We start from the raw sequence: 22,813 nt of genomic DNA, 5'->3' as shown, positions 1-22,813 counted from the left end.
TAGGATCAAAGATAGTCCACAAGTTTGAGGATTAAGTCACAGAGCTGGGAGTTACAGTTTGAATCTTGGTCCTGCCACAGCCTTGGAAAAATAAATTTTCTGAACCTCAGCTTTTCCTCTGTAAAAGTGAGATGCTGACTTAAACCAACACCTGTTCAACCCATTGATTATGAATGCAAGGGTCAAATGCCAAAACTTGAAAGTAGCAAACACACACAAACAAGTATCACAACAAAGATAGTTGTTTTATCACCTGGTTTTATTAACTTGCCCAGGCCACTGAGGTAGCATCACTCCCTTAATACTTCAGTTTTATGTTATTTTTTCTTTTTTTTTTTTTTTTTTGTGACGGAGTCTCACTCTGTTGCCCAGACTGGAATGCAGTGGCATGATCTTGCTCACTGCAACCTCCACCTCCCGGGTTCAAGCGATTCTCCTGCCTCAGTCTCCCCAGTAGCTGGGATTACAGGTGTGTGCCACCATGCACAGCTAATTTTTGTTAGACGGGGTTTCACATGTTGGCCAGGATGGTCTCGAGCTCTTGACCTTGTGATCCACCCGCCTCAGCCTCCCAAAGTGCTGGGATCACAGGCGTGAGCCACTGCACCCAGCCTTATTTTTTTCCTTACTAATTTTTCTACGTATACATATTTTGAATTCTCATTCAACACTTTTGGTAAATTTTTGTATTTTTTGTAGAGACGGGGTTTCGCCATATTGCCCAGGCTGGTGTTGAACTCCTAGGCTCAAGTGATTCGCCTGCTTTACCCTTCCAAATATTTTAGTTTTTGAGAAAGGTCTCACTATTTTGCCTAAACTGGTCTTGAACTCCTGATCTCAAGCAATCCTCCTACCTCAGCCTCCCAAAGAGCTGGGAATGGCAAAAACGTTACTTATCAAAATGAAAGGCCGGGTGTGGTGGTTCACTCCTATAATCCCAGCACTTTGGAAATGCGAGGCAGGCGGATCACCTGAGGTCAGGAGTTCAAGACCAGCCTGGCCAACATGGTGAAACCCCATCTCTATTAAAAATACAACAATTTGCCAGACATGTTGGCACAGGCCTGTAATCCCAGCTACTCAGGAGGCTGAGGCAGGAGAATCGCTTGAACCTGGGAGGCAGAGGTTGCAGTGAGCCGAGATTGTGCCACTGCACTCCAGCTGGCGAAACAGAGCGAGACCCTGTCTCAAAAAAAAAAAAAAAAAAAATCGAGAGAGAATAGATCATAGAATAAAAACATTTCAGCTCAAATTTTATTCAGTTAATTACTATTATTATTCTTTTTGTAGCATCTTGCTATGTCACTCCAGCTGGTCTCAAACTCCTGGGCTGAGGCGATCCTCTTGCCTCAGTTTGCAAAATGCTGGGATTACAGACATCACCATGCCAGGTCACAACCCAAACTTGAAAAAGAAAATCTAAGTGGTCTTAGAAGAGTTTGCAAGTCACCTGACCAATGTGGTACCTCCTTGAGGGCCTCTGAGGCCCAATGAAAAAGGCTTATATAAAAGGCTCATGACCAGCTCTGCCAGTGATGAACATGTGTCAAGTCTTTCTGCTGTCCCCAAACTCCTGGACCCAGGTGGCACTGAATTAGCTTCAGCTAATAAAGAACAAAGACGGGGGGGGCAGAAAGGTTCCCCAAACTTGTGCAAATCCAGTGAGAAAACACTTTGCACATCATCTGTCTCAGTTGTTCTGCAGGTGAGGCACACTCAGAACTACACCACCCCGGGCAAGCAGTTCGCCAGGACTCGGGGGCCTCAGGGTTTCATCTCGGGGCCTCCGCCTGCACCAGCGAGTGGGCCTGGCTCAGGGCGAGCCTGTCCTTCTTCTCCTTCTGCAAGACCTGCTCCTCCCACAGCGCCTGGTCCACCTGATCGTCGGTGAGCACGACAGGCCTGTACTTCTCATCGAAGAGGCGCTCGTTGGTCTCGGAATGCAGCTGCTGGGGCCCGACCACCCGCAAATGAGCCGGCAGGTGCAGGAATTCGTCGTCGTTGATGTCGCAGTCGCGCATCCGGGCCCCCAGCACCCACCAGCGACCCACGAAGCCCACGTCCAGGACCCGGCCGGGGAAATCGGTCCAGCGGGGCTGCAGGTAGCGGCAACGCGCCTGGTAGAGGCTTGCCTGGGCGTCGAAGGGTGCCTCGTACACCAGCGAGCAGAGTCCCAGGTTGACGTGGCGCAGGCGGCCACGGCCCCGCAGCCAGAGCAGCCGCTGCACGAAGGCTTCGGACTCGCGGTTGCGGGTGGCCGGCGCCAGCAGCAGGAGGGTCCCCGACGCCTCCAGCAGCGCCTCCTCGAAGGCACCCTCGCTCGGCGCCAGCGTGAAGCAGGCCGCCGCGCCGCCCAGCAGACCCATATACACGGCCGCGCGCCCCGGCCGGGCACTAGCCTCCGCCGCCGCATCCCTGCAGGCCTCGGCGTAGTCCCGGAGCAGCGCGCGGGCCCAGGACCCTGAGGGGAGAGGAGCGCGGTAAGAGTGATGTGGCCGCTGCGGCCACCCACCCTGCCGCCTTCCGCCGCTACTCACCCAGCCGCGCCCACACTCCCGGCTTCGCCACTACCGCGTCGCCTGCGTCTGCGCGGCGCCGGGACCAAAATCTCCTCAGAGCCGCCGCGGCCATCCTCTTCCGTCTTGGGGGGTCCTTGCTCCGGGAAGAAAAACTGATACCCTAAGAGCCCGGGAGTCTCTTCTGCGCAAGCGCCAACTTTACCGGAAGTGGCTTCTCAACGAGCGAGGATAGAAAGAGGACAGGCGCCGGATGTTGCTGTCAGGTCTCAGTCGGGTAGACTCTGACGGGTAGGCGAGACGCGCAGGCGCAGAGAGCGCCAGCCACGCCGGCCCAGGTGGCCTCAGGTGGGGGGGGGGGGGGGGGCGGAGCGCACCTGTAGGGACAGGACGACGAGTTCAAGCCTCCGTGGGTGCAGTTGGTCGCCAGGTAGGGCTGGGGGCTGAGGGACCGGCTCGGGGGCGGTGGGGAAGTGTGCCTGACCAGTCTCTGTCCTCAGCGAGGGATGCGGAGACGCCCCTGAATGACCATGGCATCGGCCGACGAGCTGACCTTCCACGGTGAGTGTGGCCCCGAAGTGGCCGGATCTCCTACTCCCGCCCCGCGCCAGAACCTCCCCCACCCTGCGGCTTCCAACTTCTCTACCCCGAAGCCTAGGCGGCTGTGAACCCTGACCCCCGAGTGAGACCCATCCCTGAGTCGAACCCCGCCCCCGCCCTGAACTCAGATCTCAGACCCGAGCCTCTCGTCCCCAGACCCTGACCCCATCCCAGGGCCAACCCTAACTTGCAGTTCCATTTTAGGAGGAAGGGAACAGATGTCGGCCGGATGCCTCCAAACTGAGGAAGTTGGCCCCCACCTTGGGGGAGATCAATGGCTCAGCAGAGCCTCTGCCCCCAGATGAGCATCGGCTTAGCTTGGGCCCAGTCGAGTTCTTTCCACCCCTCAAACGTGCGTTTGTCCCATATGCCTCCTCCACAGAATTCGAGGAGGCCACTAATCTTCTGGCTGAGACCCCAGATGCAGCCACCACCAGCAGAAGCGATCAGCTGACCCCACAAGGGCACGTGGCTGTGGCTGTGGGCTCAGGTGGCAGCTATGGAGCCGAGGATGAAGTGGAGGAGGAGAGCGACAAGGCCGCGGTGAGTCCCTGTGTCCTGCCTCCGTGCAGCCCCCAGCTGACCCAGGCTTTCCGGGCAGGCACTGAATGCCTGCCCGCAATGTGCAGCTCCTGCAGGAGAAGCAGCAGCAGCAGCAGCCCGGATTCTGGACTTTCAGCTACTATCAGAGCTTCTTTGACGTGGACACCTCACAGGTCAGGCCTGGGGAGGCAGATGGGATGGGGCTCAGGGTTCAGCCACTTTTCCCCTGGGCAGGGTGCTGGTGAAGGAACTGTGGTGCTCTCAAAGGGTTATGGTGGGACTGGTTATAGATCGGGACTATGGGAACACAGGGGATACACACAATCTTGTGGGTTAGAGAAAGGCCTCCTGGGGGAGGTGAGGAATTGGCTGAGACCTAAAGGAGACAGAAGGCTTCCCTGGGGAATAGGGGAGGGGAGCAGAAGTATATGTTCCAGGCACAGGGAACAGCATATGCAGAAGACCAAAGATGGGCTGGGCGCAGTGGCTCCTGCCTGTAATCCCAGCACTTCAGGGGGCCGAGGTGGGCAGATCACCTGAGCTCAGGAGTTCAAGACCAGCCTGGTTAACATGGGGAAACCCCGTCTCTACTAAAAATACAAAAATTGCGGGGTGTGGGGTGGCTCATGCCTGTAATCCCAGCACTTTGAGAGGCCTGGGTGGGTGGATCACCTGAGGTCAGAAGTTTGAGACCAGCCTGGCCAAACATGATGAAACCCCATCTCTACTAAAAGTACAACAAAATTAGCTGGGCTTGGTGGTGGGCAACTGTAATCCCAGCTACTCTGGAGGCTGAGGCAGGAGAATAGCTTGAATCCTCGAGGTGGAGGTTGCAGTGAGCCAAGATCGCGCCAGTGCACTCCAGCCTGGGCAAAAAGAGTGAGACTCTGTCTCAAAAATAAATAAAATAAAATAAAATAAAATAAAATAAAATAAAATAAAATACAAAAATTAGCCAGGTGCGGTGGTGGGCGCCTGTAATCCTAGCACTTTGGGATGCCGAGGCGGTGGATCACTTGAGGTCAGGAGTTGGAGACCAGCCTGGCCAACATGGTGAAACCCCATCTCTACTAAAAATACAAAAATTAGTCAGGCATGGTGGTGCACACCTGTAGTCCCAGCTACTCGGGAGGCTGAGGCACGAGAATCACTTGAACTTGGGAGGCGGAGGTGGTAGTAAGCCAAAATTGTGCCACTGCACTCCAGCCCGAAAGAGTGAGACTCTGTCTCAAAAAGAAAAAGAGGGGGCTGGGGCTCACGCCTGTAATCCCAGCACTTTGGGAGGCCGAGGCGGGAGGATCACGAGGTCAGGAGATTGAGACCATCTTGGCTAACACGGTGAAACCCCATCTCTACTAAAAATACAAAAAATTAGCCAGGGGTGGTGGCGGGCGCCTGTAGTCCCTCCTCCTTGGGAGGCTGAGGCAGGAGAATGGTGTGCACCCGGGAGGCGGAGCTCGCAGTGAGCAGAGATGGCACCACTGCACTCCAGCCTGGGTGACAGAGCGAAACTCCATCTCAAAACAAAAAAAAAGAGGGAAAGGCTGAGTTCTTTCAGGTGGGGCATGGAGAGAGAAGGGTGGAGGTCAGCAGAGAAGGAGCCTCTCAGGACAAGGGAGAAGCTCCTGGCAGACTTCCATCCTTGACCTTGGCCTTGCCCCCAGGTCCTGGACCGGATCAAAGGCTCACTGCTGCCCCGGCCTGGCCACAACTTTGTGCGGCACCATCTGCGGAATCGGCCGGATCTGTATGGTGAGTGAGGTTGTGCATTTGGTTCCTTGATGGATCACTCAACAAGTGTGGCCTGAGTTGCAGACGCCAGCGTATAGCTGTGGACAAATCAGTCACTCAGACAGTATGACTTACCTGCTGTTCAGGGAGACAGAGACATGAAGGACTGCAGAGGGTGGCGGGTAGAGAGCAGCAGAGCAGACAGGAGAAGCGGCCTTGCAGTTTTGCCGGGTACAGCAGGGCAGGCCTCCCTGAGGAGGGTGAGGGAATGAGCCTTGTTGGCAACGGGAGGGGTGGGGGAGACCTAGGAAAAGAGGGTTCCAGAAATGGCGTAAGCTTCATGGCAGGAACTTGTATGAACTGCAGGGCGGCATTGCCACTGGAGCGAGTGAGCTGCAGGGAGGTCACAGGCAAGGGGACAGATCACACAGGCCTCCCATGCTGTGGCAAGAAGAGATCTTTTTTTTTTTTTTTGAGACAGTGTCTCGCTCTGTCACCCAGGCTGGAGTGCAGTGATGTGATCTCAGCTCACTGCAATCTTTGTCCCCCGCATTCAAGCGATTCTCCCGCTTCAGCCTCCTGAATGGCTGGGATTACAGGAACGTGCCACCATGCCTGGCTAATTTTTATATTTTTATTAGGGATGGAGTTTCACCGTGTTAGCCAGGCTGGTCTCAAACTCCTGACCTCAGGTGATCCGCCCACCTTGGCCTCCTAAGTGCTGGAATTACAGGCGTGAGTCGCCGTTATCTGGCCGAGAGTGGATCTTTAAGTGTTCTCGGGGTCCCTCTCGCCATCATGGGTGGTGAGGGCAGAAGCTAGGAGGCTGGGGTGGAGGTGGCCACATGGTGGGAACTGTGGATGTGGAGAGTGGCACTGGATTCTGGAACGTGCTGGGGAAGTAGAAGAGACTGGCTTTGCGGCCAGATAGGTGGGGGTGGGGGGAGTGGGAGGTTAGGAGCCGAGGCAGGCTCTAGGGATTTCTGCCTAGACTACGGGATGGATAGAGTTGCTACGTAACCACTGGGCAGTGAGGGCAGAGGGCAAGGGTGTGGATGAAGCCGGAGATGCCCACCTGGGAGCTTGAACTGGAGTCTGCAGTGCTCAGGGCAGAGCCCTGGGCTCTAGAGGAGGCATAAGGCCCTGGGCTTGAAGGAGGTCACACCAGGGGTGAAGGCAGACATGGAAGGGGCCAAGGACTGGGCCTGGCTGCTCCCCATGGCTGAAGGGGTCAGAGAGTCAAAGAGGTGGTGACAGGGGTTGAGGAACTGGCACCAATGAGGTGAGACACAAGCCAAGGGTGTGCAGTCCTGACTGTTTCCGGGAGGGGGATGAACTGAGAGCCAGCACTGGGCTCAGCCACCAGGAGGCCCCCGGTGTCCTGGTGAGTCAGGCAAGGTGCTTAGGAAGAGGCTGGGGTCTCAGCACAGTTCAGTCAGGATACATGTCTGCTTGTCCTGGGAGCGCAGGGCCCAGGACCCTGACTGTGCCCCCTACCCCCAGGCCCCTTCTGGATCTGTGCCACGTTGGCCTTTGTCCTGGCCGTCACTGGCAACTTGACGCTGGTGCTGGCCCAGAGGAGGGACCCCTCCATCCACTACAGCCCCCAGTTCCACAAGGGTAAGCAGGCGGGCAGGCCCAATGCCTGGCAGGGCCCTGGGGGACAGGGGGTGACTGCTCACCTTGCCCCCAGTGACCGTGGCAGGCATCAGCATCTACTGCTACGCATGGCTGGTGCCCCTGGCCCTGTGGGGCTTCCTGCGGTGGCGCAAGGGTGTCCAGGAGCGCATGGGGCCCTACACCTTCCTGGAGACCGTGTGCATCTACGGCTACTCCCTCTTTGTCTTCATCCCCATGGTGGTGAGTGTGGCCTGGCGCGGAGTGGGTGGTGGCTGTGTGGGGACACTGGCATGGTCACCTGCCGCCTCATTCCCATAGTGGTGAGGGTGGCCTGGTGCGGAGTGGGTGGTGGCTGTGGGGACTGGCATGGTCACCTGCTGCTGTGTTGCTCCCAGGTCTTGTGGCTCATCCCTGTGCCTTGGCTGCAGTGGCTTTTTGGGGCGCTGGCCCTGGGCCTGTCAGCTGCCGGGCTGGTATTCACCCTCTGGCCCGTGGTCCGTGAGGACACCAGGCTGGTGGCCACGGCGCTGCTGTCCGTGGTCGTGCTGCTCCACGCCCTCCTGGCCATGGGCTGTAAGGTACGGGTCTGGGGTGGCCACGGGTGGGGCCGAGGGGCTGGAGGGGCGCGGGCTGGCCCTGCCTCTGACCCCAGGGGTCTTGTGCAGTTGTACTTCTTCCAGTCGCTGTCTCTGGAGAACATGGCTCCTCCACCCCAAATCACATCTCTGCCCTCAAACATCGCGCTGTCCCCTACCCTGCCGCAGTCCATGGCCCCCTCCTAGGAAGGCCCGGGTCCCACGGGTAAGGACTATTCCCAGCTGGGCTAAGGGGGCTGCCTTCCCACCCCGAGTCAAGGCGAGAGGTTCTGGGGCCACTCCCAGACATTCTTTCTTTCAGGCAACACCTAAGGGGACCAACCCCTCTGCCTTTCCTGCCCCCTAGACGATGACTGAAGGCTCCTTTGACACCTTGAGATGACTCTGCTACTTTCCAGACTTTTCTTACAAAGCAAACACTTTTATTTTCTATGCAAAGGTGATTCAGAGAATTTATATAAAGGCGGGTGAGGGGCAGCCGAGCAGGGAGCTTTGGGACAGGGCTGGGGCCCCCATATCCCCCCGGGACCACCTGCTTTCCCTCCTATGGCTCCCCTGGAACAGGAGGGAGAGCCAAGGGGGTGGCCCAGCCTGGACAGTGCCCGCTCCTGCCTGGGTGCACACACGGCGGGCCTGGGGCCGGGCCTGAGCTCCAGCATCTGAATCTGAGTTTGGGGGTATGAGAAACAGGGGAGCAGAAGGAGAAGAAAACTGCCTGTGCTGCAACACGTTTCCTCGTTTATTTTTTCTTTCTTTTTCTTTCTTTCTTTTTTTTTTTTTTGGAGGGAGAGGTCCCTGCAAGGTCCCTTCCCGGGCAAGGGAGGGACGGAAATGCCGTCACAGTAGTAGGGACTGGAGCGTCTACAAGGATGGAGGGGAGCTACTCAGGCCTAATGTTAGCTACAAGGAAAAAGGACGCCTTCTGTGACGGATCCTTGAGGTGTCTCTGTCTGCCCCAAGTGGCCGGCAGTGGCCTTCCCTCCGGGCCCAAGGCCTGCAGCCACCTGCTCTAACTCTGAGTGGGGGGGCGGGGGGGACCTGCAGGGGCTCGGGGACAGGACAGCAGCAAGAGGCAGGGGCCAAGGACGGAGGCCTTCCCGACAGTGGGGTGGGTTGTACATTCAAGTGTGAGGTGAACCCTTTGGTGGGGAGGGGCCCCTGAAGCCTCGGCGGGGCCACCCCTCCCCGCGGCGCCTCTGAGTCTAGGGAGAGGGGCTGCTGGCTCGGCCCGGCCGGCCTGGCTTCACAGAGGGTCTGCGGATTGACACTGGTTCTTTTCGTAAAAAAATAAAATTAAAAAAAGCAGCATGTCACGTCCGTTGTGACCGAGGCCTGGTCGTCGAAGGGGAGGCCCCGCCTGGCCAGGCTACCTTCCCACTGGAGACAAGCAGGGGGACAGGTGCTAAGGGACCTGGCAGGCAGGGCTGGCAGGCCCCATGGCGCCTGTTCCAGCAGATGACAAGCCCAGGTCAGGGTGGAGCGGGCAGGAGGGGGGATGAGGGCTCCCACGACATGATTTTGTGTAAAATATGGCAGCGACACACGCTCAGGGCCGGGAGGTGGGGGTTAGGGTGGGGACGGCGGCAACATCGTGTAAAAAAGTGTCCCAGTTCCCATAGCAAAGAGGACTGTGACCGGTTGTTCGGGCTTCTCCAGTACAAGGGGGAAAGCCGCCCGGCGGGGGGGCGGGCAGGGACATCATTTGGTTTCCTGGTGCTGTCAGTCCGCGGGGCGGGCCCCTAGCTCCCGTAGTGCATGGTGTTGGTTGGGATGGACATGGGCGACGCCATGGAGATGGCGGGGCCGCCCATGGTGAACTGGCTGTTGACTGCATAGTGGGCACTCGTGCCGCCACCACCGCTGCCCTGGGCGCCGGAGGACCCTGTGGGGCAGGCGATGGCAGTGAGGGGCTGCCCTGGCCCGCCCAGCCCCCAGGCAGAGTCACAGAGAGAGAGAAAGGGCAGGCAAGAGGGCAGGCGGGCGGCCGGACAGAGGATGGCAACTCACATGCTAGCTCGGCCCCCACGGGCCCTGCCCCCACCACCCTCATTACCTTGGACAATCCCCGTGCTCATTATGGAGCCCATCCGGGAGTGGGTGTGATTGACAATCCCCGTGTTGGCTGCGCAGCGAGAGGGAGGAAAGAAGGAAGGGAGACGGCGTCACCGCCCCCAGCCACCCAGCCCATGCGCAGCAGCAGGCTGCAGAGCGAGGCAGAGAGGACGGAGGGCCTTGGCCGAGAGCCCCCAGGAAGAGGAAAAGGTGAAAGGACCAAGCAGAGGCCGACCCTGGTCGCCACAGGCCCTTCCCGGCCGCTGGGCAGTCCTGGGCACGGCTCCCTGCTGCCCCTGGCCCTGGGGGACACTCACCTAAAGGAATCAGGTTGTTGTGGCCCACGCTGGAGCCACTGGCAATAACACTGCTCAGGTCATAGGCGGTCGGCATCCCTGTGTCCAGAGAGGGAGACATCAGGGCTGCAGGCAGAGGGGCCAGGCCTGCGGCGAGGGCGGCCTCCCAGGTTGGCTGGGCATGGGGGTGGGCCCTGCTTACCTGCCACGGCCATCCCGCTGCTGAGGTTGTAGGTGCTGCCCGTGTTCCACATGTTTTCCGAGGGAGATGTGTAGTGGGAGCCGGGTGGGGGTGAGGGCGTTGTGCCTGTGTATCTGTGGCAGAGACAGAGCCATGGGCAGGGGCGAGGGGGCTGCAGGGCTGGGGCAACCCCCTGTGCAGGCAAGGGGCCCCTCCTACCTGAAGAAGGGGTTTTTCAGATCCAGGAGGTTACTGGACTTGGAGCCGGTCTGGTCCACCTGGGCCACAATACTGATGTCGTAGCTCTGTCTGTGGAGAGGGTGCAGGCCGTGGCATGAGCTGCTGGGCAGATGGACCCCTGCCCCCCCACCACCTGCCCCAGGGAGCAGCTGCACCTTTTGTTGGCAATAAGCAGACATGTCCCTGAGAGCGTGTCCCCTGCCTTGGCGAACAGTGGTGACTGGAACAGGCACCGCACCTGGTACCAGTGGGTCAGGGGCTCTGTCGGGGCTGTGGACAGCCACACGGTCATTCTGTGAAGCAGGGACAGGTACATACTTGACTGGGCCAGCGCCACCACTGGAGCCACCACCTTGTGTGCCTTGAGTCCTCCCCAAGCACCTGTCCCCTCTGCCAGGGACCCCTGGGACCCTGAAGCAGAGAGGGGCTGGCCCCCAGGCAGTCCCAGACACATACATGAGCAGGCATACACATGCACACGAGGGACCCGCAACCACGAGATCCCTACTCACCCTGACATGTGCCAAGAGACAGATGCAGGCCCATGAGGGACAGACACTGGGAACACAGGAGAACACACACACACACACACACACACACACACACACACACACACACACAACCACCCACAACAGTCTCTTGCTCCGAGACAGGCTCTCACTCCCATTGGAAGGGATGGTGGAACCTGGAGCCACGTTCCACCCTCCCAGCCAGGTTGCAGCTGCAGGAAGCCCTGGGAGTGGGGAGGAGGCAGCACCGGCTGCTCTGCGGCACTCACATGGAGCCGATGAAAGCAACGTCAAACCAGAAAGCCAGGCCGTGGACCAGCCCTGAATGCAGCATGTGGAATTTGAATGGGATTTCTATCCTGGAAGGCAAAGGGCAGTGGCTGCTGGGGAAGCCAGACAGGCGCTGCCGAGAGAGAAGAGGGGGTGCCAGGTGCAGAGGCCCGGGGCCCCTGCCCACCATCTGCCCTGGGACGGCAGGATATTGGCGGGAGCCAGGGGTGGCCCTGACCTTCGGCCTGAGCCAGGCCTGGGAGGATGGAGTGTGGGTGCCAGTACCTGTGCAAATCTCCTTCTTTGGCTTCTAAGAAGTTCACCGTGTACTTGACAGACTTGGCCATCAGGATCCGGATGTCAAATGTGTCCTGGGAGAGACCACAGGTGTGACCTGGCATCTGACACCAGGGCCAGCATGGAAGGGGAGAGCCCTGCTCCTTCGCCCAGGTCTGGCCACGGCTTCTAGGCTGTGCAGCTAAAACTAGCTTGCTCTTCTCAGACACGCTGCGAGGAGGGTGAACTGGCACAACGCCACCGAGGGCAATTCGGTGACAGCTCTCAAAATGACAAGTGTTTATCCACATAAAAGATTTGGCACTACAGGAGTTTAACCTCCAGATACATGAACACATCAACAAACTTACATGTATAATTACAGATTGTCCGTGGTAGTGACACACTGGAAACCATCTAATTAAACCAATGATGGCTCTCCCATCAAAGACCATGTGGACATGAGAAAGAATGAAGAGGCTCTTTATGAACAGATGAGGAAAGATCTCCAAGCTAAATCGTTAAGCAAGTTAACCAAAAAAGCAAGTTAAAGAACTAGGTGCTAGCTGGGTGTGGAATTGTATGCCTGTAACTCCAGCTACTCAGAAGGCTGAGGCAGGAGGATTGCTTAAGCGCAAGAGTGTGAATCAAGCCTGGGAAACAGAGAGACCCTGTCTCTTAAAAACAACAACAACACTGGTGCTGCTGTCCACTCCCAGCGATGTTTATATCTGACTAACACACCTGCCATGAACTATGTAAACCGAATAAAATCCAAAGAAAAGAATAAACCAGCCGGGCGCAGTGGCTCACGCTTGTAATCCCAGCACTTTGGGAGGCCGAGGCGGGCGGATCACGAGGTCAGGAGATCGAGACCACAGTGAAACCCTGACTCTACTAAAAATATAAAAAATTAGCCAGGCGTGGTGGCGGGCGCCTGTAGTCCCAGCTACTCGGAGAGGCTGAGGCAGGAGAATGGCGTGAACCCAGGAGGTGGAGCTTGCAGTGAGCCGAGATTGCGCCACTGCACTCCGGCCTGGGCGATAGAGCAAGACTCCACCTCCCGGGGTGGCTTCCAGATGGAGGCCGAACCGGGGGAGTTGCAAGGTCAGGATTCACCCTGAGGCACGCGAAACCCCGTCGAATAAACCAGTTGTTGGAAGCACTGGTGACCAACCAGAGTGGCCAGGATTTTGAGGTTCAAGCTCCTGGAAAGGAGGGAAATGCCCTTTCTGGAGGGAGCCCTTTCTGGCCTCTGCCTTTTCCCCATGGGGAGGGCAGAAAACGGCCACCTTGATCTTTCAGCAGCTTCCCTGGGTGGGGAAAGCAAAATGGGAGCTCAGGGTTACCAAGGCAGCTCGGACTCAAGGGGCTGTGATGTCAAAGCAAAGGGAAATAAGTGCAGGAGGGCGAGGTGGGCGGTGCACACTCAGTGCACTTGTGAAACTGGCCAACTCCTGAGCTTTGAGCGGGGCAGGGCATCAGAGGCTAAGACACCAAGCAGAAAGCTGCTAATAAGAGGCTCAATGCCAGGTGCAGTGGCTTATGCCTATAATCCCAGTACTTTGGGAGGCCGAGGCGGGTGGATCACCTGAGGTCAGGAGTTCAAGACCAGTCTGAGTAACACAGTGAGGCCCCATGTCTACAAAAAAATAAATTAGCCGGGCATGGTGGCACACTCCTATAGTTCCAGCTACTTGGGAGGCTGAGGCAGGAGGATCACTTGCGTCTGGGAGATCGAGGCTGAAGTAAGCCATGAAGTGATTGAGCCACTGTACTCCAGCCTAGGCAACAGAGTGAGCCCCTGTTTCAAAAAACAATAAAAGCTAACGGGTGGTTCAGCAGCATATTGGTAATGAGGCTAACCACTGGGCTTGCATTAACATTACCGAAGGCTATACCATAAAGCAGCACCTTCTCAAACTGTGGCCTCTTCCAAGGCACCCTCATCATAATACAAAATTTTCATAATACCACCAAAATATTTCCTGCGTTTTTTACTCATTCACTCCCCAGTGATATCACAAAAGACTGAACACGCTGGACATGGTGGCTCACGCCTGTAATCCCGGCACTTTGGGAGGCTGAGGTGGGTGGATCACTTGGGGTTAGCAGTTCAAGACCAGCCTGGCCAACATGGTGAAACCCCATCTCTACTAAAAATACAAAAATTAGGTGGGTGTGGTGGTGCACGCCTGTAGTCCCAGCTACTCAGGAGGCTGAAGCAGGAGAATTGCTTGAACCCAGGAGGTGGAGGTTGCAGTGAGCCAAGGTCGTGCCACTGCACATACCAGCCTGGGTGAAAGAGCCAGACTCCATCTAAAAAAAAAAAAAGGGGGGGGGGCGGGGCTGGACGCGGTGGCTCATGCCTGTAATCCCAGCACTTTGGGAGGCCGAGGCAGGCGGCTCACCTAAGCTCAGGAGTTTCAGACCAGCCTGGCCAACATGGCGAAACCCCATCTCTACTAAAATTACAAAAAATTAGCTGGGAGTGGTAGCAAGCGCCTGTACTCCCAGCAACTCAGGAGTCTGAGAATCAATTGAGCCCGGAAAGTGGAGGTTGCAGTGTGCTGAGATCATGCCACAGCACTCCAGCCTGGGCAACAGAGCAAGACTCCGTCTCAAAAAAAAGAAGAAAGAAAAAGAAAATGAGAGAAAAAAATGGATGGGAAAGACAGAAAAGAGTATAAGAATCATCTGAGATATGGTGAAAAGGTCCACTGTACACGTAATTGGAATCCCAGAAGGAGAAAAGAGAATGGGGCAGAGGTAGTGTTTAAAGAAATATTATCCAAGATTGTCCAAGAGTCTCCCAAAACGAATGAAAAACATCAAGAGCAGGGGGGAAAACAGAATAAAACGGAACTTTTTTTTTTTTTTTTTTTGAGACAGAGTCTCGCTGTGTTGCCCAGGCTGGAGTGCAGTGGTGCGATCTCAGCTCACTGCAAGCTCCGCCTGCCTCTCAGGTTCACGCCATTCTCCTGCCTCAGCCTTCCGAGTAGCTGACTACAGGCGCCCACCACCACGTCTGGCTAATTTTTTGTATTTTTAGTAGAGACAAGGTTTCACCGTGTTGGTCTCGATCTCCTAATCTCGTGACCTGCCCGCCTTGGCCTCCTAAAGTGCTGGGATTACAGGTGTGAGCCACCGCACCTAGCTTTATTTTCCTTTTGATTTTTTAATCATGGATCTATGTATCAAAAATCTCAAGTAAAATCAATCAATAAATCACATCAGCTCAGCAAGGATAAATTCATCTAGTAATGGTTCTTTTTTATTATTTATTTTAATTTTAAAAATAGTGATGGCGTCTCGTGTTGCCCAGGCTGATCTTGAACTCCTGAGCCTAAATGCCCCTCCTTCCTTAGTCTCATCTAATAATGGTCCACATGTATTGCCTGTTTGCTGTGTGCTAAGCGTCTACATGCATTGACGCTTTTGGGCCAAATCTCTGTGAGAGAGCTCTGTGCAGGGCAGAGGAGAGGGCTCAGAGAGGGACCGTAGCTTCCTGAGGGCTGCACAGCTGCAGAGCAATGGCAAGTGATCACGGCAGCAGTGCCCTGGAGGCCCTACTCACCACCACAGGCTGCCGGAAATACTCATCCACCGCGGCACCTCGGAGGGCCGACAGGTCCACTCCGTGGAACGATGGCTGGTACCTGTGGACAGGCCCCACCCCCACAGCAAGGTCAGGGCTGCACAAGAGGCAGGTGGGGTAGCCCTGCCTTCTCTCCCAGTCAGCCCTCATCTAGCCCAAGTCTTTCAGAAAAAGAGGAGTGCAGGCTCCCTGGGGAGCTGGGGCTGTCCCTGAGAAGGCAGGCTGTGGGGCACAGGTGTGACACCCAGGGCACACTCACCAGAAGTTGGCCTTGGTGAACTGCTCCATGTAGAGCTGTTCATCCGTGAAGGGTGCAAGGTGGACGTCACCAATGGTGGGAAACATGTTTCCTGGGAGCGGGGCAGGGAGGGGTGCTGGCGTCAGGTGACACGTCCCACACTGCTTGGCAGAACTTCCAAAGGACTCCAAGACTCCCAACCCTGGGTGCTCCCAGCCTGTCATCCATTCGTTCCTGCACTCCTATGACAGTGGCACTGAGCACCTATTCTGATCAGTGTTTCATCACCACCACGGGTACTTGACCTACACCAGCTCACGGATTCCACCTGAGACTGGGAGGCCAGTGGCTCATCTTTATGTCCTATTACTAGACCTGGGAGGTGTGAGGGACTTGCCAAAGCCTTACGGGGAAGCAGGCAGTGCCCGGGATATGGCCAGGCGCTGCCTCTCAGGCCCTGCCGTCTGTGCATGTGTGCAGCCGGGAAAGCAAAGCAAAGTTGCTCTGGACAGAGGGAGGGGTGGTGGGCCCCGGGCTACCCCAACGCCGCTGGGGACCTCAGTTGAGGCCAAGAGCCAGGTGGGGGAAGCTGAATCCACACCACAGGGACTGCCTAGGTTCTGGCACAGGCACCCAGCCGGCAGGGTGGGCCACTTGGCCTGCCTGGTCTGGGCACACAGACTAAGGGAAGGGCAGGGCCTCCCTCTGTGACTCAAGGGTAGATGCATGAGTCAGGGCCAGCGGCAGGGAGGACGAGCGCCCCGCAGCCCCGCCTGCCCCAAGGAGTACCTGGCCTCCAGATGTGGGCCCCCCAGCCTTGCAAGCTAGGGGAGGAGATCCTGAGGTATCAGTGGGACTCTGCCTCCTCCTTATGCCACCAGGCTGTACCCGAGGCGAGAGCTGCAGGGCTGCAGCTGCTGGAACGGGGAGGGAGATGCACATGCTGGGGCTTCTGCCCTGGGGGACCTACAGGCACCATGGGAAGTGACCCAGCCTGGAAGGAACCTCTGGCTCCTGCTGACCAGGAGACATGTGACTGGGAGAGGGGAGGGCTGCCTTTAACCCCTGGAAGAGCTTCCTGAGCTGGACAGGAGTCCTCCTTGCACAGGCTTGGCCTCCCCTCTCCCTGCAAGCTGGCTGCTGGGCCGTGGGGGGCGCATGCAGCTGCCCACAGAGCCTGACTCCCGTCTGGCTTCACGTCCCATCAGGAGGGCCCCCTCCGCTGGGGCTGTCCCCACCCCTATCCCCACCATCAGGGCAGAAGGGGAGGAGAGTGGGGCCCACAGCCCCTGGAGCAGCCTTGCCTCCCATACTCACACCCAAGACATGAGACACAGCTGTGGGACACCACCTCCCACCTCCAGGAGCACAGCCAGCCAGGACCTGAGGGCCTGGATCCAGGGCGGGCCAGAGACGAGAGTGGAAGCTTCGCCCCCACCCCTGCCTGCACAAGCCCCACCAGCCTGCTGCTGCCCATGCTCCATCCCATGGCTGCTACCCTGGCTGGGGACCTGTCCCCCTCCACACGCACACACAGCTGCTTCCCTGTACAGAAATGCTCAGACACGCACGTACCTAGCATGAGAAGAGCCACAGACACATGCCTCAGGCATCAGGGCTGCACAGACCCCAAGACAGATGGGCAAATAGAAACAGTCACCCAGGCCAGGCACAGTGGCTCATGCCTATAATCCCAACACTTTGGGAGGCTGAGGCGGGAGGATCACCTGAGGTCAGGAGTTCATGACCAGCCTGACCAACATGGTGAAACGCCGTCTCTACTAAAAATACAAAACTTAGCTGGGTGTGGTGGTGCACACCTGTAATCCCAGCTACTCGGGAGGCTGATGCACAAAAATCGCTTGAACTGGGGAGGTGGAGGTTGCAGTGAGCCGTGAGCCGAGATCGCACCACTGCACTCCAGCCTTGGCAACAAGAGTGAAACTCTGTCTCAAAAAAGGAAACAGTCACCCAGTGACCAGAGGCCATACTTAGAGGCATGGATGGGAAGTGACAGATGGGCTTGCCAGACAGCTACCTCACCTCCTCACACACGTACACACGCACCCACACCCCTGCATTTGCACACATGCTCGCCCACCCCACCACCTGGACTGTGAGGAGAGCAGGGCTTGTTGGGGAACTGCTGACCACAGAACCTGTCCCAATCCCCACTCCCAACCAGAGGCTGTCCTGCAGGAGCAGGACATGGGATGGCAGAGGTGCCAGGAGATCCTCTGTACTTTGTCTGGGCGGGTGGGCAGCTGGGTGTCTGGACGTGTTTGGGGCCCAGGGCTCCAGAGGCCACAGCTGGCTGGAGTGGGGTTGGGGTGGGAGTTGGGGAAAAGCCCAGGCTTCCCTACACCCCGGGCCACCGACAGCAAGCAGGGAGCTGAAGCACTGATGGCCTGGCTCAGTGGCAGCCAGGGGCTCCACCGAGGGTCCCGGCCTGTGTACCCCCCAGTGCTCACCGCTGGGCTTCAGGTACTTCTTGGCATGGAGGTAGCTCTCCAGCATGCGCTCGTTGAAAAGCATGTAGCCCATGGGCTCCGAGATGATGATGTCCACCTGCTCGGGGAGTGATACCTCCTCCACCTTGCCCGGGATGACCACGATGCGGTCCGTCAGGTTGTTACTCTTCACCAAGACCTGCAGGCGGGCAGGGCCATGTGGGCTTCCCTGTGTCTTCCTGCCGTGGGGCCCTCCCTAGACCTCCTCTCAAGGGACAGCCTCCATCCGCACATGGCCATCGGGTGCCCCTCTGCCTCTTTCGCTGGCGCCCCAACCATGGCTGCGATTGGCCATAGCCTGTTAAGAGCTCACTGTGGGCCGGGCGCGGTGCCTCACGCCTGTAATCCTAGCACTTTGGGAGGCCGAGGCAGGCAGATTGCTTGAGCTCATAAGTTGGGAGGCTAGCCTGGCCAACATGGAGGCTCTACTAAAAATACCAAAAAAAAAAAAAAAAATTTTTTTTTTCTTTTTTTTTTTTTTTTTTTGAGACAGCTTCTCACTCTGTTGCCCAGGCTGGAGGTGGTAGTGGCGCCATCTTGGCTCACTGCAACCTCTGCCTCCCGGGTTCTAGCGATTCTCCCACCTCAGCCTCCCGAGTAGCCAGGACTACAGGCACCCACCACCACACCTGGCTAATGGGGTTTCGCCATGTTGGTCAGGCTGGTCTCGAACTCTTGACCTCAGGTGATCTGCCCGCCTAAGCCTCCCAAACTGCTGGGATTACAGGTGTGAGCCACCATGCCTGGCCTAAAAATACAAAAATTAGCCAGTTGCGGTGATGGACGCCTGTAATCCCAGCTATTCAGGAGCCTGAGGCAGGAGAATCACTTGAACCCGGGAGGTGCAGGTTGCAATGAGCCAGGATCGCACCACTGCACTCAAGCCTGAGCAACAGAGTGAGACCCCCCCGCCCAAAAAAAGAGAGAGTTCACTGTGACCCCAGCCCTGCCTCAGGGCCATCCCCTGCTGCGGCCTCCTAGGTCCCCCAACCTGCGTCGACAACTGCTGGTGGCTGCAAAGAGGGGGACGAGCAGACATCACAACAGCCACCAAAACTAAAGCTGGACGCACCCCCAACCCAGTGATTCCAGGGCTAGGGTGTGTCCTACAGACACAACCACAGGTGGGAGAGGGGCTCAGGACAGCAGCGTCGGCCACGTGAAGACCTGGAAGGAGTCTGAGTGTCGCTGCGGACACAATGCAGCTAAAGCAACAGCGGCACGGCTGGGCAAAGGAGTGCTCTGCGGCGGCAAGACAGAGCAAACATGGCCCCTCCACGACCCTGGCCCCACATCCATGACAGAGGCAGAGCAGGGAATGGAGGGTGCAGCCCCCGCTGGTGTGAGAGGACGCTCACGTCTACAGCCACAGAACAGCTCTGCTCAGACTTTGTGGCCGTAGCTCCTCTCTGGTGATGGGGCTGGGGGTGGGAGCCAGGAGTGGGGGAGGAGAGCATGCTGTTTGCTCTTTTTTAGCTTTTATGTTTTGAACTTTGTGAAGGAAGGTTTCAGTGCAAAAAAAAAAAAAGAAAACAGGAAAATGACATGTGGCCCTGACTGCCGGTCACGAGGGAAAATCATCTCAGGCCCTGAAGCCCCTCCCCGAAATGACTGTTTTGGGGACAACAAAGAGAGCAAAGCACACAAGTAATGTCCCCAAGCCCCTGGGGGTTCCCAAGCTTCTCTAGGCTGGGGCCGGCATGGCACTCATGGGCGAGGACAAGGCTGGGCGGGCACCAGCGGGCCACTGACCTCGGCGTGCTGGGCCATGGTGCTGGCCTCCACCGCGTAGATTTTCCGTGCTCCAGCTTGGGCGGCAAAAAACGACAGGATCCCAGAGCCACAGCCAACATCAAGAACGATCTGAGGGAGGAGTGGGAGGTGAGAGCGAGACATAGGAGGTGATGGTGATGGGGAGGTGACAGTGATCATAAGGGATGTGCACATCATGAGGCGTCTGTCTTCACTCTCAATGTTTGCCCTCTATGGGCTCTTGGTCAAAATGAAGCGAGAACTCAAGAGGAGCCATGGGCCACTCCTCTGGGAGGAGAAGCCCTGGGGAAGCTCCCACTCGGCCCCAACCCTGTGGCCTGCAGGCCTCCGGATCGTCTGGGGTGAGAGGCACGGGCCTCCCCTGGAAGCTCACTGGCAGTTGAAAAGCATTTTTCCGGGGCCTCCGCAGTTCTAGCATGGAGGAAAGGGGCCCGAGGTGTTGGTGGCAGTGTCTCCCAGCTCCATGCTGACTCATGCCTGGAGAAGCAGCCCCTCTTGGCTGGGGCAGGTGAGCCGCCCAAGCCCTGGGGCCGGCTGGGCTTCCCGCAGGGCCACTGGCCTATGATGGTCACTCATGGCAGAGTCCAGGCCAAGGTCTGGGAGAACACACCACCTGTTCTGGATTTGTGGGATTGCTTCCACACGAGCAGACCAAGGGCAGACATTCCTAGTGGTGACAGGCATGAGCTTTTGAAGGACAAATGCTCTGGGCACGGTGAGTGCCTACAGGGGAAGCTGGGGTCAGATGGGAAGGCCTCAGGGTACCGATCAGAGCTCCAGATGAACCAGGAAATGGATCTCCATCCTTGGAGAGCAGGAAGGGACTTCATCAACGGAGGACGTCCTTCCCAGACCTCAGCGGTCAGGAGGCTTGGGATGGCCCTGCTGGGGCAGACACTGTCGTGTCAAGACAACTCCTCCCCAGGGCCCAGGGCCTACTGTCCTCTGGGACGGTAAGCGATGCTAGGGGGGCATGAACCAGGCGCTGGATGAGGCAGATCCATGCAAATCCACGTGGAGAGATCCCCCAAATACTTGGGAGGTAAAAAACAGGCTCCCATTTGATTCAAAAGAGAAAACAGGCTGGGTGCGGTGGCTCACGCCTGTAATCTCAGCACTTTGGGAGGCTGAGGCGGACGAACTGCTTGAGGCCAGAAGTTTGAGACCAGCTTGGGCAACACGGCAGAACCCCATCTCTACTAAAAATACAAAAATTAGCCGGGCATGGTGGCACATGACTGTAATCCCAGCTACTTGGGTGGCTGAGGCACAAGAATCGCTTGAACCCAGGAGGCGGAGGCTGCAGTGAGCTGAGATTGTGCCACTGCATTCCAGCCTGGGTGACAGAGTGAGAATCTGTCTCAAAAAAACCCCCAAAAAACAGAAAGAGAAAACAAAAACTCTGAGTAAGCCAGGTGCAGTGGCTCATGTCTGTAATCCAAGCACTTTGGGAGGTTGAGGTGGGCGGATCATGAGGTCAAGAGATCGAGACCATCCTGGGCAACAGGGTGAAACCCTGTGTCTACCAAAAATACAAAAATCAGCTGGGCTTGGTGGCGTGTGCCTGTAGTCCCAGCTACTCAGGAGGCTGAGGCAGGACAATTGCTCGAACCTGGGAGGTGGAGGTTGCAGTGAGGCGAGATTGTGCCACTGCATTCCAGCCTGGTGACAAAGCAAGACTCCATCTCATAAAAAAAAAAAAAAAAAAAAAGGTAGACACCAAAAACTCTGGCAAATGGGATGAGAAGGGAATACATTATACAGTTCTACTTTTTTTTTTTTTTTTTTTTTTTAGGACGGAGTCTTGCTCTCTTGCCCAGGCTGGAGTGCAGTGGCACAATCTCAGCTCACTGCAACCTCTGCCTCCCAGGTTCAAGCAATTCCCCTGCCTCAGCCTCCTGAGTAGCTGGGACTACAGGTGCCTGCCACCACGCCCAGCTAATTTTTGTATTTTATTTTAGTAGAGATGGGCTTTTGCCATGTTGGCCAGAGTGGTCTCGAACTGCTAACCTCAAGTGACCCACCTGCCTCAGCCTCCCAAAATGCTGGGATTCCAGGTGTGAGCCACTGTGCCTGGCCGATTTCTACTTTTGAATACAGATGCTCTGCTCTGCTCTCTCTCTCTTTAATCATGAGTGCACATTATTTGGTGATATCAAAAAGCTTATTTATTAGTTTTGTTTCTGAGGCAGGGTCTCGCACTGTGGCTCAGCCTGGAGAGCAGTACCCCAATCACAGCTCACTGCACTTTCAACTTCCCGGGCTCAAATGATACCCCTGCCTTGGCCTCCCAAAGTGCTGGGATTACAGACAGGTGTGAGCTACTCTGCCCAGCTCAATAAAATAATTCTAAAATATACGCTGATGTCTGCATGGGGAAAAATCTGGAAGAAGAGAGCTCATACCGAGGGGTAGCGGCTGTCTTGGAGGGAACTGATAGAGGCCTCTCAAGCCTATAATGTACATGCTGTGTTGAGTTTATATATCAAATGCATTTGTTTTTCTTGCTTTTTGGTTTTTTGTTTGTTTGTTTGTTTTGTTTTTGAGATGGAGTCTCGCTCTGTTGCCCAGGCTGGAGTGCTGTGGTGTGATCTCAGCTCACGGCAAGCTCTGCCTCCTGGGTTCATGCCATTCTCCTGCCTCAGCCTCCTGAGTAGCTGGGACTACAGGCACCTGCCACCACGCCCGGCTAATTTTTTTGTATTTTTTAGTAAAGACAGGGTTTCATCGTGTTAGCTAGGATGGTCTCGATCTCCTGACCTTGTGACCCGCCCGGCTTGGCCTCCCAGAGTGCTGGGATTACAGGCGTGAGCCACCGCACCCGGCCTTGTTTGTTTGTTTTTTTTTAAGAGACAAGAGTCTCACTCTGTCGCCCAGGCTGGAGTGCAGTGGTGCAATCATAGCTTACTGCAGCCTCAAACTCCTGGGCTGAAGCGATCCTCCTGCCTCAGCCTCCACAGTAGCTGGGATAAATGCATTTCTAATCTGAGAAAATTAAAGATAAAATCAATGAGCAAAGAAAAAAAAAAAAAAACAGAGACAGAAGCAGAGAGGTGGGCACATGCACGGGCCACTCACCTTGTCCTTGAAGTCAGTGTGGTTTTGCAGGATGGCGCGCTGGTAGGTGCCTGTCCGCACGTAGTCCTGCATCATGTTCTGCTGCTGGGACAGGTAGCCATAAAACTGGAACAGAGACACACCAATGGCACGGGGCACAAAGTGGCATGAGGCAGCCAAGGCCCTGGCCAGCCCTGTGATAGAGCA

General features: G+C 56.6%; 3 protein-coding genes across 7 annotated transcripts in view; 1 reads left to right on the top strand and 2 right to left on the bottom strand.

The window, feature by feature from the left end:
* Nucleotides 1-241: 241 nt before the first annotated feature.
* Nucleotides 242-2,644, bottom strand: TIMM29 (translocase of inner mitochondrial membrane 29). Its single transcript, XM_032169695.2, has 2 exons — nt 2,538-2,644; nt 242-2,461 (listed from the first exon to the last, which is right to left on the bottom strand). Exons 1-2 carry the CDS (start codon nt 2,629-2,631, stop codon nt 1,773-1,775), a joined length of 783 nt encoding a protein of 260 aa, XP_032025586.1. The 5' UTR covers nt 2,632-2,644; the 3' UTR covers nt 242-1,772.
* An 18-nt stretch (nt 2,645-2,662) lies between these two features.
* YIPF2 (Yip1 domain family member 2) lies at nt 2,663-8,914 on the top strand. Of its 5 annotated transcripts, none has more exons than XM_032169692.2 (10): nt 2,663-2,807; nt 3,017-3,077; nt 3,499-3,659; nt 3,746-3,832; nt 5,324-5,411; nt 6,894-7,010; nt 7,084-7,250; nt 7,406-7,588; nt 7,676-7,811; nt 7,908-8,242. In XM_032169692.2, the coding sequence occupies exons 2-9, from the start codon at nt 3,041-3,043 to the stop codon at nt 7,790-7,792; spliced, it is 957 nt and encodes a 318-aa protein (XP_032025583.1). In that variant the 5' UTR covers nt 2,663-2,807; nt 3,017-3,040; the 3' UTR covers nt 7,793-7,811; nt 7,908-8,242. The 5 variants fall into 5 exon arrangements, with proteins under 5 accessions (XP_032025583.1, XP_032025581.1, XP_032025585.1 ...); XM_032169690.2 differs by lacking the exon at nt 2,663-2,807 and adding an exon at nt 2,810-2,946 and having other exon boundaries at nt 7,908-8,914; XM_032169691.2 differs by lacking the exon at nt 2,663-2,807 and adding an exon at nt 2,837-2,946 and having other exon boundaries at nt 7,892-8,242.
* Nucleotides 8,345-22,813, bottom strand: part of CARM1 (coactivator associated arginine methyltransferase 1) — a 31,418-nt gene continuing 16,949 nt past the window's right edge. The window contains exons 7-19 of the mRNA XM_058425757.1: nt 22,628-22,732; nt 19,529-19,639; nt 17,738-17,915; nt 15,288-15,378; nt 15,008-15,089; nt 11,440-11,525; nt 11,154-11,243; nt 10,531-10,668; nt 10,355-10,444; nt 10,157-10,269; nt 9,976-10,053; nt 9,660-9,728; nt 8,345-9,488 (exon numbers count right to left, since the gene is read on the bottom strand). Of these exons, the coding sequence (XP_058281740.1) occupies nt 9,346-9,488; nt 9,660-9,728; nt 9,976-10,053; nt 10,157-10,269; nt 10,355-10,444; nt 10,531-10,668; nt 11,154-11,243; nt 11,440-11,525; nt 15,008-15,089; nt 15,288-15,378; nt 17,738-17,915; nt 19,529-19,639; nt 22,628-22,732 (1,374 nt within the window). The 3' untranslated portion in view covers nt 8,345-9,345. The remainder of the gene's footprint in view (nt 9,489-9,659; nt 9,729-9,975; nt 10,054-10,156; nt 10,270-10,354; nt 10,445-10,530; nt 10,669-11,153; nt 11,244-11,439; nt 11,526-15,007; nt 15,090-15,287; nt 15,379-17,737; nt 17,916-19,528; nt 19,640-22,627; nt 22,733-22,813) is intronic.

This window comes from Hylobates moloch, unplaced genomic scaffold (genome assembly GCF_009828535.3).
Source record: "Hylobates moloch isolate HMO894 unplaced genomic scaffold, HMol_V3 SCAFFOLD_12, whole genome shotgun sequence".
Lineage (NCBI taxonomy): Eukaryota > Metazoa > Chordata > Mammalia > Primates > Hylobatidae > Hylobates > Hylobates moloch.
This window is presented reverse-complemented; position numbering and strand designations above follow the sequence as displayed.

Coding starts and splice junctions, on each gene's coding strand:
- TIMM29 (XM_032169695.2), bottom strand. CDS start 2,631: ATGGCCGCGGCGGCTCTGAGGAGATTTTGGTCCCGGCGCCGCGCAGAC. Junction 2,462..2,537: donor GGGAGTGTGGGCGCGGCTGG/GTGAGTAGCGGC, acceptor CTCTCCCCTCAG/GGTCCTGGGCCCGCGCGCTG.
- YIPF2 (XM_032169690.2), top strand. CDS start 3,041: ATGACCATGGCATCGGCCGACGAGCTGACCTTCCACG. Junction 3,078..3,498: donor CGACGAGCTGACCTTCCACG/GTGAGTGTGGCC, acceptor CCTCCTCCACAG/AATTCGAGGAGGCCACTAAT. Junction 7,251..7,405: donor TTGTCTTCATCCCCATGGTG/GTGAGTGTGGCC, acceptor TGTTGCTCCCAG/GTCTTGTGGCTCATCCCTGT.